This window comes from Gopherus evgoodei, chromosome 9 (genome assembly GCF_007399415.2).
Source record: "Gopherus evgoodei ecotype Sinaloan lineage chromosome 9, rGopEvg1_v1.p, whole genome shotgun sequence".
NCBI lineage: Eukaryota > Metazoa > Chordata > Testudines > Testudinidae > Gopherus > Gopherus evgoodei.
In genome coordinates, this window is record NC_044330.1 from 52463754 (window position 1) to 52477353 (window position 13600).

The 13600-nt window shown below is 49.8% G+C and overlaps 1 protein-coding gene across 1 annotated transcript in view; it reads left to right on the forward strand.

Annotated features, from left to right (window-relative positions):
• The window catches only part of TSPEAR (thrombospondin type laminin G domain and EAR repeats), a 68752-nt gene that overhangs the window by 8717 nt on the left and 46435 nt on the right, over positions 1 to 13600 (forward strand). Inside the window, exons 2-4 of the mRNA XM_030575807.1 lie at positions 4615 to 4835; positions 5106 to 5344; positions 7269 to 7359. Coding sequence (XP_030431667.1) covers positions 4615 to 4835; positions 5106 to 5344; positions 7269 to 7359 — 551 coding nt within the window. The remainder of the gene's footprint in view (positions 1 to 4614; positions 4836 to 5105; positions 5345 to 7268; positions 7360 to 13600) is intronic.

The following is a 13600-nucleotide window of genomic DNA, read 5'->3' on the forward strand; positions in this document are numbered from 1 at the left end:
GTCTGCAGGCTCGCGCTGGTGTGGCTCCTAATCTGTTGCTCTAACATCTCCATTTTCTGCTTGGCTCATTTCTTGCCTGCAGAGGGGGTGGCCAGTGCCTGGTTTTCGATTGGAAAGTCTGGTTGAAAAGGGGACCTGACAGTGTGCGGTTAGATCTACTGACTGGACACCCAAAGTCCAGTTACTGTGGGTGGGGGAGGCGGTGAGGTGCTGGGTCATCATCTGTGCCAGCCCCTACTCAGCCAGGGACACCTTTTACCTGTGTTGGGTGGCTGCAGCTCCTAGCCCCGGCTCCATAGGCAAGTTCCTCCCCACATGTGTAGGTGGGGAGGAAATGGGGCAAGAGCAGTGAGTGATGGGAAAGAGGAATGAATGGGGGTGGGTTTGGGGCAGCGGCTTGGGCCTCAGGGGAAGAAGTGGGCAGGGGCCTTGGGGGGAAGAGGCAGGGCAGGGAAGGTTCTGGCACTCCTGCTGGAGTGTCTAGTTTTTTAAATATTACAAACTTGGCAACCCTACTGCAGAGTCATTTCACACGGCACTTCTTTCTACTTATTCTGCAAAGCTCCATGGGTTCCCCAAGGAAACAGAACAAATCCAAATCTGTTGTCGGAGGCTACAGATCCCACTGAAGTCTCTGGGTCATGTTCAGTAGTCGTGTAAGCTACCCATCAGCTGTGCATGGGTCACAAAATGCTACCCCCCCTCCCCCCGCTCTAGGGGTAGAATTCTGATTGGATAGTGTTTTACTTGTCCAAGTCTCAGTGACTAAACAAGCTGCCAGGCCGTGGAGGATCCAGCCCTTAGCACCAATTCATAGTTACACAGATGTTAAGGTCAGAAGGGACCATCAGATCATCTAGTCTGCCTGCCTGTGCAACACAGGCCAGAGGGTATCACCCAGTGAGTACTGCATGGAGCCCACAATGTTGGTTGAGCTGGAGTGTGTTTCTGAGGGTGTGCCTGCACTTCTGCCAGAGGTGTGACTGCAGCAGGCATAGACAGCTAGCTAGCTCAGGGCCTGGAGCAGTGGAGAACAGGCTTCAGTACAGGTTAACCACCGAGTAATTAGCCAGGGGTCTGAGCAGGTTCGTACAGCCCACGCTGAAGAGTGCTCTCTGCACCGCTAGCCATATGTGAGCTAGCTCAGGTAGATCTACTCCAGCTGGATCATACCGCGGGACTGCAACACAGTCCTACTCACAGAGAGACAGCCATTGTTCTCTGGAAGAAAAGTGTACCAGGTGGTCTTCATAAATGTCCACCCCCCTCGCCCCCCCGCAGACCAGAGGCTGTGGGGAAGGGCTGGAATTTGATGGTAGCAAGGTAGAGCTGAGTAAAATTCAGGGAGTAGGTGGGGAGAGACTTTCCCACAATCATTGATTTGAATTCAAACACAAATTCAGGTTCCGCCTTGTTCATGACCCTTCGCAGCTGGCTTGCCATGAACCTTTAAGCAGCCAAAGCTGAGCATAAATAGCAGCTAAAAGCAAATGCTAAGCTTGAATGCAGGCATTTTGGCTAAAAGGGAATTTTGAATTGTAATTGTTTGAATTGTACATCTGGTGTCTCATTACATAAATTAGGGGGCAGAAATAATAGCCTGTGACTTATGATATTAACCATTGTGGAGCCATATTCCAAGTTCAAATGCAGATTATTTCCAACTGAGTGTTCATAAGGTCTTCGTATAAGGAAAATAGCCAGGAAGAAATGAACGAGGAATTTGGTGTAATGCATGCAATCAAAAACTCTGTGATTTCTTTGCTAACCTTTTACCAGCAGAAGAAGAGGTGAAATTCAATAAATGATGTGTTCACTCATAACCCAACTAATTATTGGGTGCTCCACTAGGAACCTGGGAACTCCTCTGTTTAACTGGATTATGGAAACCAGGACAAATTTGTATGGAAAATGTGTTAATTTCATTCCCTAAAATGTAACCAATTCAAAGGGAGGCTACAGCATGGAGCTGACAAACGCCAAAGCAACAAGAATGGCTGCATCCCAGAAGGGTGAGAAATTGAACCTGGAATGGTAACCAGGGTCATCTCCTTGGTGCCACAGAGTGCTGCCAGCCAGCCAGCCCAGCTGCTCCACAGATGAGGTTTAGGTTTCCCGAGTGCCCGATGAGTTTTATTTCACTCTGATCCCATGGTGCTGGTCCACTGGAAATGCATGGAGACTCACACGGAGTAGCATCATACTCAAATGCATTTAGTGAGCCTGCCCTCTGAGCAAGGTGCCACTCCCTGGGATGAAGGGGATCAGAATCTGGCCCATTGCAGGCAGAAAATATTCACTTGCTACAGACACCTGAGGAATCTCACACTGAATTCTGGGAGTTCCCAAAGCAGATACTAGTAAGCTCTTTGGGGCGGGACAGTCTCTTTGTTCTGAGTTTGTACAGCGCCTAGCACAATGTGGTCCTTGGCCATGATGCGGGCTCCATGGCATTACAGTAATACAAATAATAATAATAATTAATAATATCTTCTTCTACAAGCAGGAGCCAGTAGATACCGAAGCCAGGAAAGCTAGCTGTCTAGCACAGTTCTGCTGAAAGGTATTTTCACCTAAAAAGCATCGGTGTAGCTGAGGGGGGGAGGAACATCAATGCACCGGATTCTGCGCAATGGACAGATCTTTACTCAAGTGCACAACCAGTGCACTCTGGTCTGATCTACCTTTGTTACACAAAGAATGTTGTCAAGGACGCCAACAGCAATTAAGAAAAATTAGACCGATGGCAAAGTTTTGCTCCTTTGCAGTTGCTCCACAGCACGATATTTGTGAAGAGATCAAACGGCGGGTGCTCTTAACTGGCTATAATTCGGCATTGCAGGTATGGGCTTGAAGCGCTGCAGACAAGTTGTGTGTGGCCAGGCTGACGTCTGCACTTCCCAGCTGGACCCAATCAGAGGCTGTCTCTTCACTGAGTTTTTCAGTCCGGGGGGGATACCCTGAGGCCATATGTGCATTGCTTTCTTCTCCAAGTAGATGTTAGTTCTTTAACAACGATGTCCAATGGCTCTGTGTGCGGGTGGGTGGATGCGTAATTAGGGATGGACCATCTGGATTCTGAGTCCCAGATCTAAACCTGCCCCCCTCGACTTCGATCTCAGTTCAGATGCAGAAACATTTAGAGCCCTTTGTGGGATTCTGGGTCTCTGAAACTTCAGGAGAGCAGCACAGCTCCCAGGACTTTCCCCTCCTTTGACTGAATTCCTGTGGGAATGGCTCCAGAGGCTTTGATGACCTTGATTCTGCACCCAAACCCCAATGCTGCTTGAGCCTCCAGCCTGAATTGTAGCATAAATCCAGACCTGAACTTCCCCAAATGCAGATGCAGGCTCTGGTTAAGGATGATTTCTAGCCTAAAACTATATCGGGATCCGCATCCCCATCGCCTCTGCCCATCTCTCTGCCTGCCAGACACGCAGAGGGTGAGGTAGTGCTGTACAAAGCATTTACCAGCCCGAAGTCCTCCCCAAGGTGTTCTGTGCTTCCAGGAGTGTTTGGAAAGCTGTGCTGACACTGTTGCTTGTGTCCCAGGGATCATGTAAAGCCAGGCACCTCAGTACCATACTTGGAAGACTGTGTTATACTAGGTGTTTGTTGCCCCCTAGCGGCAGCGAGAATATGAGCCCCATTGAAGGCAGATGGCTTTTATCTTGCGTGACAGTGACCAGTAGCTTCAGAAGAGAAGGTCCAGGATTCTAGATCTGGCTCCTCACCACCCCCATGCATGCTTGATTGGCTTAGTCACTGATCGGTCTAGTCATTGGGCATGTTGTCTGCAGCGCACAGATTCAATGCCACGCCACTGAGCAATCCCTGAAGTAGCCGTTACAATGCCAGGATTGCAAGGGCCAATCTCCTGGGCCATAGCAGGCCTGGCAATCAAGTGCTATGTCTCAGTGGGAAGCTGGCCTGATGGGTAGAGAGCTACTGGCTCTTTAACCTGTCCCTGGCACAGGACTGAGCAGCGACTGCCCTGCAACTCAGAGCAGGGTCATTGTTTCCCTGGGGTGGGGAAGGGAAGGAAATGCCCTCTCCCCGAAGGATGGGAGTAGGGGGCTGAAGAAGGAAATAAATGTTTTTTTAAGCAATTGTCTGAAGCATCTTACTGGTTTGGGCTGTCAGAGTGGGTCTCGTGGAAGATGGGCAGAGTGCAGGGGCAGTGCTCAAAGGCGCATGATAAATACAGTTTGTCAGCTGTCCATGCTGTGTGATACGTGGATATCACCAATCCTTAGTCAGAGGTGGAGCTGAGTGTGACTTTCCCTCAGGAATTCTGAACGGTTTGGGCAGCATTAGTTTACGGTCAGAGATCCATGGGAAAGACGTGCTAGATCAGAGCTTCCCTGGCCTCTCTGATGCAGGTCCCACAGTGGAGGGAAGGGAGAAGCCACTTTCCATCAACACCTGGTTGATTCAAAATGAATTTTATTAGAATTTTTTTTTAAATGGTTTTGAATTAACCAGATTTGTTTCTGGTTCAGGACCAAAATGGAAAAATCCATTATTAGCTCAGCCCTACTGATGATCTTCATGCCATTGGCAAGGGTGGTGAAGCAACCTTAGTGATGTGGCTCTGTGATTTCTCTGGCACAGACTTGCGCCCCCTGGATATTCTCTCAGAAGTGGTTCCAACTAGTGGTGTGAGAAGTGGGATTCGGATCCTCCAAGTGCAGGGGACACGTGGGTTTCAGTTCTCTGCATCAGCACGCCGTGCCCTGAGCTTTCCGGCTTCCCAGATTTTCCTTTACTGTGACCTCTTCCCAGAGGAATTCTCCATCATCATCACCCTGAGGGTCCTCAGCATTCCATCAAAGGTAAACACCAACCACGCCATGAAGAAGGGCCTGCACCAGGGCCCTGGGTGTGGATGCCCCTCCCCTTTGGTGTATGGTTAGGATCCAAGCCCATATCCAGACCAGAGTTGCACTCCAGTGTCTCAACTACAAGCTCATCCTTCCTGCCTGTGAGCTCTCAGTTCTCCAGTGCAATCAATGAGAAAAAAGGTTTGAATGTATAGTCGTCCAAGGGCAACCTCCACACCCCAAATGCTGACCTCAGAACTAACCCTTTCCCTGCTCTTTCAGAAAAACGAGTACATCTTCAGTGTGATGAAGGAGGAGAGCAGCATGGTGCTGGTTGGGCTCAGGTTCTCGCTGAACAAACTCCACTTCCTTTTCTGGAGCAGAGAGCTCTCCAGTGGCTGGCAGACCCAGGTCACCTTCCAAGGCATCTCCTTAACTGACAACCAGTGGCACACACTTGTCTTGGCCGTGTCTGGGCAATTCTTCTCCCTGACTGTGGACTGCAGTATCCCCATTGACGTGTATGTATAGTAAGTGCAATTCAGGGGCACATCCTGGGTGTAGGGCTGGCTGGGGGGAGGGGAAAGCTTTTCAGATGTGGGTGCTCTCCAGGCTTTGCTGTTACTCTGTCTATTCCTGCCAGCTCACCCTGGTACATGTAACAAAGCAGAGAACCTGGATGCTTCCCAGTGCTGCACATAGGACAGAACTCTAGATCCTGGCCCTGGCCCTCAGGCAGGGAGTCCTGGAAAGCAGCATCTTGCTCCAGTTCTCACCAGCCTGGCATTCTCAGAGGATACCCAGCAATGTCAGTAATTTTTTGGAGGGACTCAGCTCTCTTCCCCAAGTTTGGAGCCAGGATCCTTGGTACTGGGGGTGACCTGCCTGCCGCAAGAGGAGTTCCACAAAGGTCTCCTCCAGGGCGGGAGCACTGAAATAATCCAGGTTAACGGTCTCCCCTTTTCTGTGATATTCTGCCATGGAATTACAAAGAGCAGAGCTGGCTGAAGTCCCATCATGCCGGGCTAGAGGCTTGTCAGTCACTCTGGACAGGTGCCACAAGGTGGGCAGGGCAGCAGGAGGGTACACTTGGGCAGCATTGGCAGGGTAAGCTGAGTAAGGGTGGGGAAGATGTTTTGGGAATGAGGAGGTAGGGAATGGAGAAAGGAAGGTGTCTTCTTGCTTTCATCTCATTCCCCCCCCCCCCACAATGCTCTGCTTCTCTGTTGTTGTTAGTCTCGTCTCTTTAGCCTGTGTTGGAGCTGGCTGGAAAAATGTCACCAAAAAGCCAGTTAAAAACAGGGTTTCATTGAAAAATGACTTTTTTTTTTTTACCTGAGATGTCTGTTTTCAAGGAGTTTTTGAAAAAAAAATCTAAATGTTCATTTGGAAATAGCGGGGAAAGTCCCCCCCCCCCACCGAAAAAAGGGAGGGCGATTAAAAGTGTGGGAAAGGGGGGAGCCCTGCTAAAACTGAAATATTTTTGGAATCAAAATGAATTTTTTCTAAATAAAATGAAAACTTTCCATGTTCATTTTGCAATTTTTCATAGCAAAATGAAAACTCGAATCCAAGTGAAATATTGGACAAAACAAAAATTGTTCATTTTCTTTCCAATATTTTTGCATCCCCTACAAAATGTGTATTGCCCAGCTCCAGGGTTGTTCAGTGCAAGATGGATCAGCTGGGGAGAAGGGCCTTTGGGTGCTACTGCAGTATAAATGCTACATAGTAATCACCAAACTGGCTGCAGGCAGTCCATAGGCTGCTTGGCTCTGCTGTCTGGTGACTTTAGCGTGAGAAGGGTCCACCATTGATTCTCCCTTTGAGGAGGGGCATTACTGGGGAGGAAGAGGCTCACCTGTAGCTTGGCTGGCTCAGGAGGAAGAGCTGGGGGAGCGGGTGCCTTCCCCAGAGGGAAGGAGATAATCTGGGGCATCCGCAGTGTTACAAATGGAGAGGGAGGATTTGGTAAGCAGATGTGAAGGGGAGCAGACACAGTCTCAGCTTAAGTGATCTCGCTGAAGACCTGCACTGGGGACTTGTCATCTGCAAAGCCACCGGATGTTCTGTCCAGATCAGAGTCAACGCAGCCCGTGAGACCCGGTTCTTCCCTAAAATCCAAAGGCAACATGTCTGTAACAGAGAAAAGGAAAGACTTTAGTGCCCATCACAGAATTACCTTGTGGAACTCTCTGCCACATGAAATCATCATTGAGGCAAAAGTCTTTTAGTAGGATTCCAAATATGAATAGCCAAGGCAGGATCCCAGGCTGAACTAATCTGGCAATGCCTGTGTTTCCATTTGTCTTCCTAGCAGCTAAGCACTGTAATTACACGAATCTCCTTAGGCCAGGCAGGTCGAGGGTGGTCTCTCCAGTCACCGGTGGATGCCATGAAGTTAGCTGCTTTGTGCTTATGTGCCTCTTATTGTAATCCCTCCAGGGTGGTGGATACACCCTTCCCTGCATCCTTGGCCGTGAAGGGATCCAGGTTTTATGTTGGGAGCAGGAGAAGAAGGAAAGGGCTATTCACGGTAAGTGTCGCTCATGGCGTGGGATTGGCTCAGTGTGCTCTGAGAACACGATTATCAGACACAGGGCAGGCTCTGGCTCACCTGGGCTCCAGCAAGATAAGTTAGCAGTGGCAGTGCAGGGTTGCCCCCGTCTTTGGGCCAGAAGCATTATGGATTTGAGACACACTATCCTCTCAGGAAGACTGGCCCCAGGTAGCACAGAGTGGCCAGGCTGTCCTTTGGGAAAGATGGCTTCCCATTTCTAAGCCGAGCTCCTGAAGGCTGGGGGAGGGGACCCCGGTTTAAAACTCATCCATCTGAAAAAGGCTTAGGAGCTCCCTGGTATGCTGGCCTCTATTGTCTCCCTCCCTTAAACAGCATCTAATGGCCAAGGCAGTTTCTGAGCACATATTGGCTCCCAGCCACATTGGCCTCCAGTCACTGTCCTGATAGTATCTACACTGGGTTTCATTCCAGCTCTTTATTCACAAGCCCAGGCATCAGTCCAGTAACCACAGCCCCTGCCTGTACCATACGCAATAGAGAGATGCCAGGATCACTGCAGAGCAGCCAGTCCTGGGAAACCCTTTAGTTCTTTGCAGAGTTCTTTGGATTCCCCTGAGGGTGCAAGGGCTTATCACACATTCTCTGGATGGCTCTGCTAATGTGAGCAAACCCTGTACGATTGGAGCCAGGACAGACGGTGCTGATCTGCACTGTTGTGGCTTCTCCATTCACCATTGTGGCAGTTACAGAATTTTGATAGAGATTCACATGGCTGCTTCTGTTCCCTGCTGATTTATGGCTGCAAACGTGAGCACATTTCTGAGCCGAGACCGTGGGCTTATTCCATGAAGTCTTTGCCCCCTGTATGGAATTCAGATGACCAAAGTCACAGAACAAACTTAGAAAATCTGGGGTCACTTCTTAATAGGGTAGACCCAGTCCTGCAACTGACAGCATGCGGGCAGACTGCTGTGCCAGTGTGGAGTTCCTTTATGAGCATTGGGCACACGGATTTACCCATGTGGTTCTTTTTGCAAGACGGGGGTATTACTCCTTTTAGCTATTTTTGGATGATGCACTCAGCTTCTCCCTTAAAGACAATGGCAGATACCAGATTACTCTTGTTTTTGGAACATCCACGCCAACCAAAATTCAAGCATTATTCAGTTGCCTGTTTCACAGCAGGTTACGGTTGCTGAATGAAAACAGTGTATGTCACGGATCACATTAGTTACCAAATGCAAGCACTTATGATCAATGAAGTGACTAGAGAGGGGAATCGATCTGTATCTGCCTTTTGTCTCCCCTCTTGTACTTAGATTGGAAGCTCTTTGGGGCAGGGACTGACTTTTTATTCTGTGTTGATGCAGCACCCAGTACAATGGAGCACTGCTGCATGTTTATTACTTACATGGTTTGCACCAAGAGGCCCCGAGTACGAATGGGGCCTTTGAGTGTTACCACAATATAAATCTCTATCAGTAATACCAATCGTTATAATAATAAACCTTCCACTGCCCATGTAATCAGCAACTCCATTATTCTCATAGTGTTTCAGACCAATTTCATCACAGGAGAACAGCTTTCACTCTGGTCAATGGTTTGGTGGGGTTTTGTTGTCTCTGTTTTGGTCCCTAAATAATTTTCATTTAAAAGGTGTTGGCAAACAGGGAAGTAATGTCCATTAAATGTATTTATTAACTGGCCACCAAATTTTGTTTTGTCAAAGTACTTACAATTTCTTTGAGAATAATGGTTTCTACGTAGTTTAATAGGTGAAGGGTACAATCGTCTTGATTTATAGTGAAATGATAGGTGCATGGGTCTTATACTGGAGACTGATCCATGTGTCTGATGTAGCTTTTGTTTCTTTTTTTCAAAAGGGTTTTTTGTTTTGGGGTTGAGTAAATGATGGGTGGGTAAGAACCTTGTTGCTTTTTAAAGACCGTTTCCTTACTTGGATTAGTAGCAAAGCAGGAGCAGAGAAATCCCAAACTCATATCACTCGGCAGGCAGGGGCAGGGAAAACAAGTTAGCTGGCTCTGCAGCAACTCACCCAGTCCTGTGCGTGTTTGGGTGCTGCTGCATCTGTGCTCAAAACACAGAGAGCCACGAATCCTCGTGTCAAATGATAAGGACTGCCCTGGAGTTTGGGGGATTCAGGGGGCCGGTCACTGGTGTGGGGGTAGAGGTTGTGCCCATCCTTATCACCACAGAGGAGGGCCCTCCTGGGTAGCATCCCCCATTCCTGCCCAACAGCTGCAGCTTTTGACCACCCTGTCTTAGGCTGCACCGCCCATGATTGTTCCCAGCTAACTGAGAACCACAGAGAAAAGTGCTCCCCTGTAGAGCTGGGGGAAACACTGTGCATGGGCATTGCTATCCTGATGCCCTCTCCCATTGCCAGGGGAGAGAGTCATCATGGAACATGCCCCTGAGCAGGGGGTGCGGTTGAGGGGAGGTACCAGTCCCCTGCCTGCCTGACTGGTTCTCTGCTGCACCAGAGCATGCCCAGGACATGGCACAATAGCATCAGATTAAAGGAATTTTTAAAACCTAATTGATCTTTCCCCATTTGTGCTGTTTGTTCAGTCTTTGCATTTCTCTCAGCTTGGGTTGTGAAGAGCAGCTAGTCAGTTTCCCCCTGGGGCTTTCCGGCACAAGTCGTGTTTAAGTTACAAACCCCTTGTGACAAGTTTAAACCCAAACATATGCAATGGTGCCAGTTCTCGTGATTTTGTTGTTAGTCTTGTGACAGCTGCCGTTCGTCAGCCTGGGACAGTTCCTCAGATTTATCGCCTGAGAAGAATGGCTCAAGTGTGGGAATCTCCCTCGTATCCTCGTCAGTGAAGACTGTACCTATTGGGTGTCTGGGAACTGGGCGGGCGGAAGCCTGCCCATTGCTAACAGATCCCTCCCCCAGCCTAAGGGGAGGAACCACAGGACCTCAGAACCCCACTGATTTCGGGGGACAACTAATGAAAGAACAGGGACAGGAGTGCAGTCAGAGGGTCATAAGGAGGGAGCCTGACTGGGACACCGAGCAGAGAACTCCAGACAGTGCCCACTGCTCCTCGAAGGCATCAAGGGAGCCAGTGGACACCGCCCAGAGGAACTCCGCCCAGATACGTGAATGGACTAAGGACCAGAAACAAGCCCCACAGTCACAGGAGTCTCCATTGGCCAACCTCCTCTCCCCAGTGAAGACTGTAGTGGGGCAGCTGCCTCATTCCTGCAGACCAGGGGTCAAAAGCAGCCAAGCTACGCTGATTGGGGAAGCAGCCACAGCTGTGGCCAGCTCAATTAGGGCCCAGCTGGCCCTGATAAGAGGGCTGGGAACCAGGAGCTGAGGAGTCTCTAGCTTTGGAAAAAGATGGACCTAGCTGCCTGGGAGCTCAGGGTACCGTAGACAGAGCAGTGCTGGGGAAGGAGCAGGCTGAGCTGGGGAGCTCAGGCCTTGCGACTTCCCAGGCTGTGGCCTGATAGGAAGGCCTAGAGAGGTAGTGGGCTGCAGGGAAAGGCAGCAGGTCCAAACCCTCCTTGCCAGTGATGAGTGGTTTATAGACTGTAGTCTGCCTCAGTGAGTGGGGGCTAGATGATGACTAGCAGTAGCCACTGAGGCAAGATGGGGATAGAGGGTTGGGGGGGGGTTCCCCTGGGAAGAGAGACCCAGAGCGTCCGGGTACTGCTGGGGCAGAACCCCAGGCAAAGGGCACCAGAGTGAGAGAGGACATGGGCCAGTGGCAGGTGACACACTGTCCAGCAGAGGGTGCTCTGAAGCTGAAGTTGAGCTAATTCCCAGGATGACCAGCAGGAGGTGCTGTGCCAGCGAGTCATTGCTTTGCTACAAGAGCAATAAAAAGAATTCATTTAACTTCACCACCACACAGTCCAGCATAACTAGACAGCCTCAACCAGAGAGCATCAAGGCTGGTATAGGGGATGGGCTGCAGGGCCAGATTCAGGTGCATTGGAGGAGCTGTGCAGAGAAATGATCCAGTGTGCCTGAGCTTGCAATATCAGCATCTAATCAGCAGGGGGGAAAACCTCATTTTCATTCCAGCCCCCATGCAGCTTATTCAGCTGTGAAAGCCTAGGAGTGTGTGGGAGCTCTTTGTACATACAAATGTAAGAGCCAAGTGTGGCAGGATGGATTCAGTCTAGCGGCTGGGCACTACATGCATGGTCTAGACTACTCAGGAGGGGGTTTATTTCACAGTGCTAAAAACTGCAACACTTCTGCCTCTCAGCTTCACACTCTCTCAGGAACTTGATGGTGAGCTCCTTGAGAGAGCAGAGCAAATAATTCACAACACATGCATCAAGATTTAGCATCTCTGCTGCTTGGTGAATATCTGTGAGCCCTGGTGATTTTCCTTTAACGTATTAGTTATCCACATTTATTCAGTCAATGTTGTATTGAATTGACTTTTTACCTTCTGAACTGACTGAGAGCTGGTCTCCCTGAGAATTTCAGTACTCACCAGTTAAAATCTGAGCAGTGGTAGCCAGAAAGTCACATGGTATTGTGGCTGGATGAGATTGCAAGGACCTCCAAATACTTGTGCGTGGGGATTTAAAGTTAGTTTCCCCACAAACACTCATGTGTTTGACTTTGAAATTGGGTTTCTCTGAACACTGGTGTGAGTAAATCTCAATTGGTTGAGTGTTTGTGGAAAGCAAGCACGTAGGGTGCAAATGTGGCCAAAGAGAGTTCATTTAAATGTGTGAGTGAATGTTATTGGAAAATTAGTTATCCTATCATAGAATCATAGGACTGGAAGAGACTTCAAGTCCAGTCCCTTGCACTCATGGCAGAACTAAGTATTATCTAGACCATGCCTGACAAGTGTTTGTCCAACCTGCTCTTAAAAATCTCTGATGATGGAGATTCTACAATGTCCCTGGGCAACTTGTTCCAGTGCTTAACCGCCCTGACAGTTAGGAGATGCAATATCTCACAGCTCTTTTCCAGTGTCAGCTATGCAGCCAGGTGAATTGTTAAAACATTAGACAGTAATTTTGTTTCTCCTGTCTCTCATCTCTTGGTGCTAGTTGGATAAATGGGTTATCCTGAAACCCTCGCCTCATCCTTCACTGAAACAGCAACATCAAATAAAACACTCTCCACACCCAGTGATCTATCCCTGGAGACCTTCCCTTCCCCAGGCCCGCATCCACAGGCTACAAATATGAAATGAAGCATGCTTGCGACATCATGGATAACTTGAAAGCAAGAGAATGGCCTGCAGCCACCCTGTGATCACAGGGTCAGAGCCATCAGCCAGAGTCCACTGAGTTGCCACTACTGGCTGCACAGGTGGAGAACTTGGTGAGCGACTCTTGCAAAGGAGGTTGTGGAAGGGGCTCAGAGGTGGAGCACGCTGTGGAGGAAAAGGATTGCTAATGGAGTCATTTCTTGCTGCTCTTGAACACACAATCCAGCAACCTGTTGGGTGCCATTGCTGAGTCACCTGCAGGACATGCCAAGTTCTTTCCTCTGAATGGGCTGTTAGAGCTCCAGGAAATAGGGCCCTCCAGAAAATGAGGGCGTTGGTGGGGGGAGGGGAAGATTTGGGGGTTGATGAGTGGGGACAGGGAGAGTTTGGGGGTTTGAGGGAGGGACAATTTGGGGGGTTGATGGCTGGGGAGGGGAGTATTTGTAGGAGTTTAGGGAATAAGGTTTGGGGGGTTGGTAAGAGGGGGAGGAGAGAATGAGGGGGCTGGGGAAGAGGGAGAAAGGAGTTTAGGGGAAGGAGAGGCTAGGAGTTTGGGAGGACTGAGGTGGGAAATTTGGGCGTGAGGGGACTGGCTGTATTGGTGAGGCTGCAGGAGGGGCGAAGAGGCCTTGCTGTGCTGAGCCTTCTGCTTGTGCAAGGGGCTGGTGGCATTTCGGGGCCTGCCTCCCTCCATCTTTGCTGACAGAGTCATGGCCTTGAGGACAGAGGCCATTCAGGAGCTGGGTTGGGCTCGGAGTGCTGCTAGCGCAGCTCCCAGGAGGAAGGCCTTGGAGAGGTCTGAGGGCCATCTCCACGCTAGGGCTCTGCCCCAAGCTCACCTTGAGGGTGACATGGTTTAAGAGCAGCCCTTGAAGGGCAGGGCAGTGGCTTGGCCTGGGTGTCCCTGTGGGGATGAATGCCAGCCTTTTGCCCCACACAAGAGACCAGGCCCTGAGGCCAGGTGCAGGAGTGAGTGGGGCAGATGGGTGGGGCTGGACTGGGAATGGGCAGAGCACTGACTCCACTTCCCCTTTTCT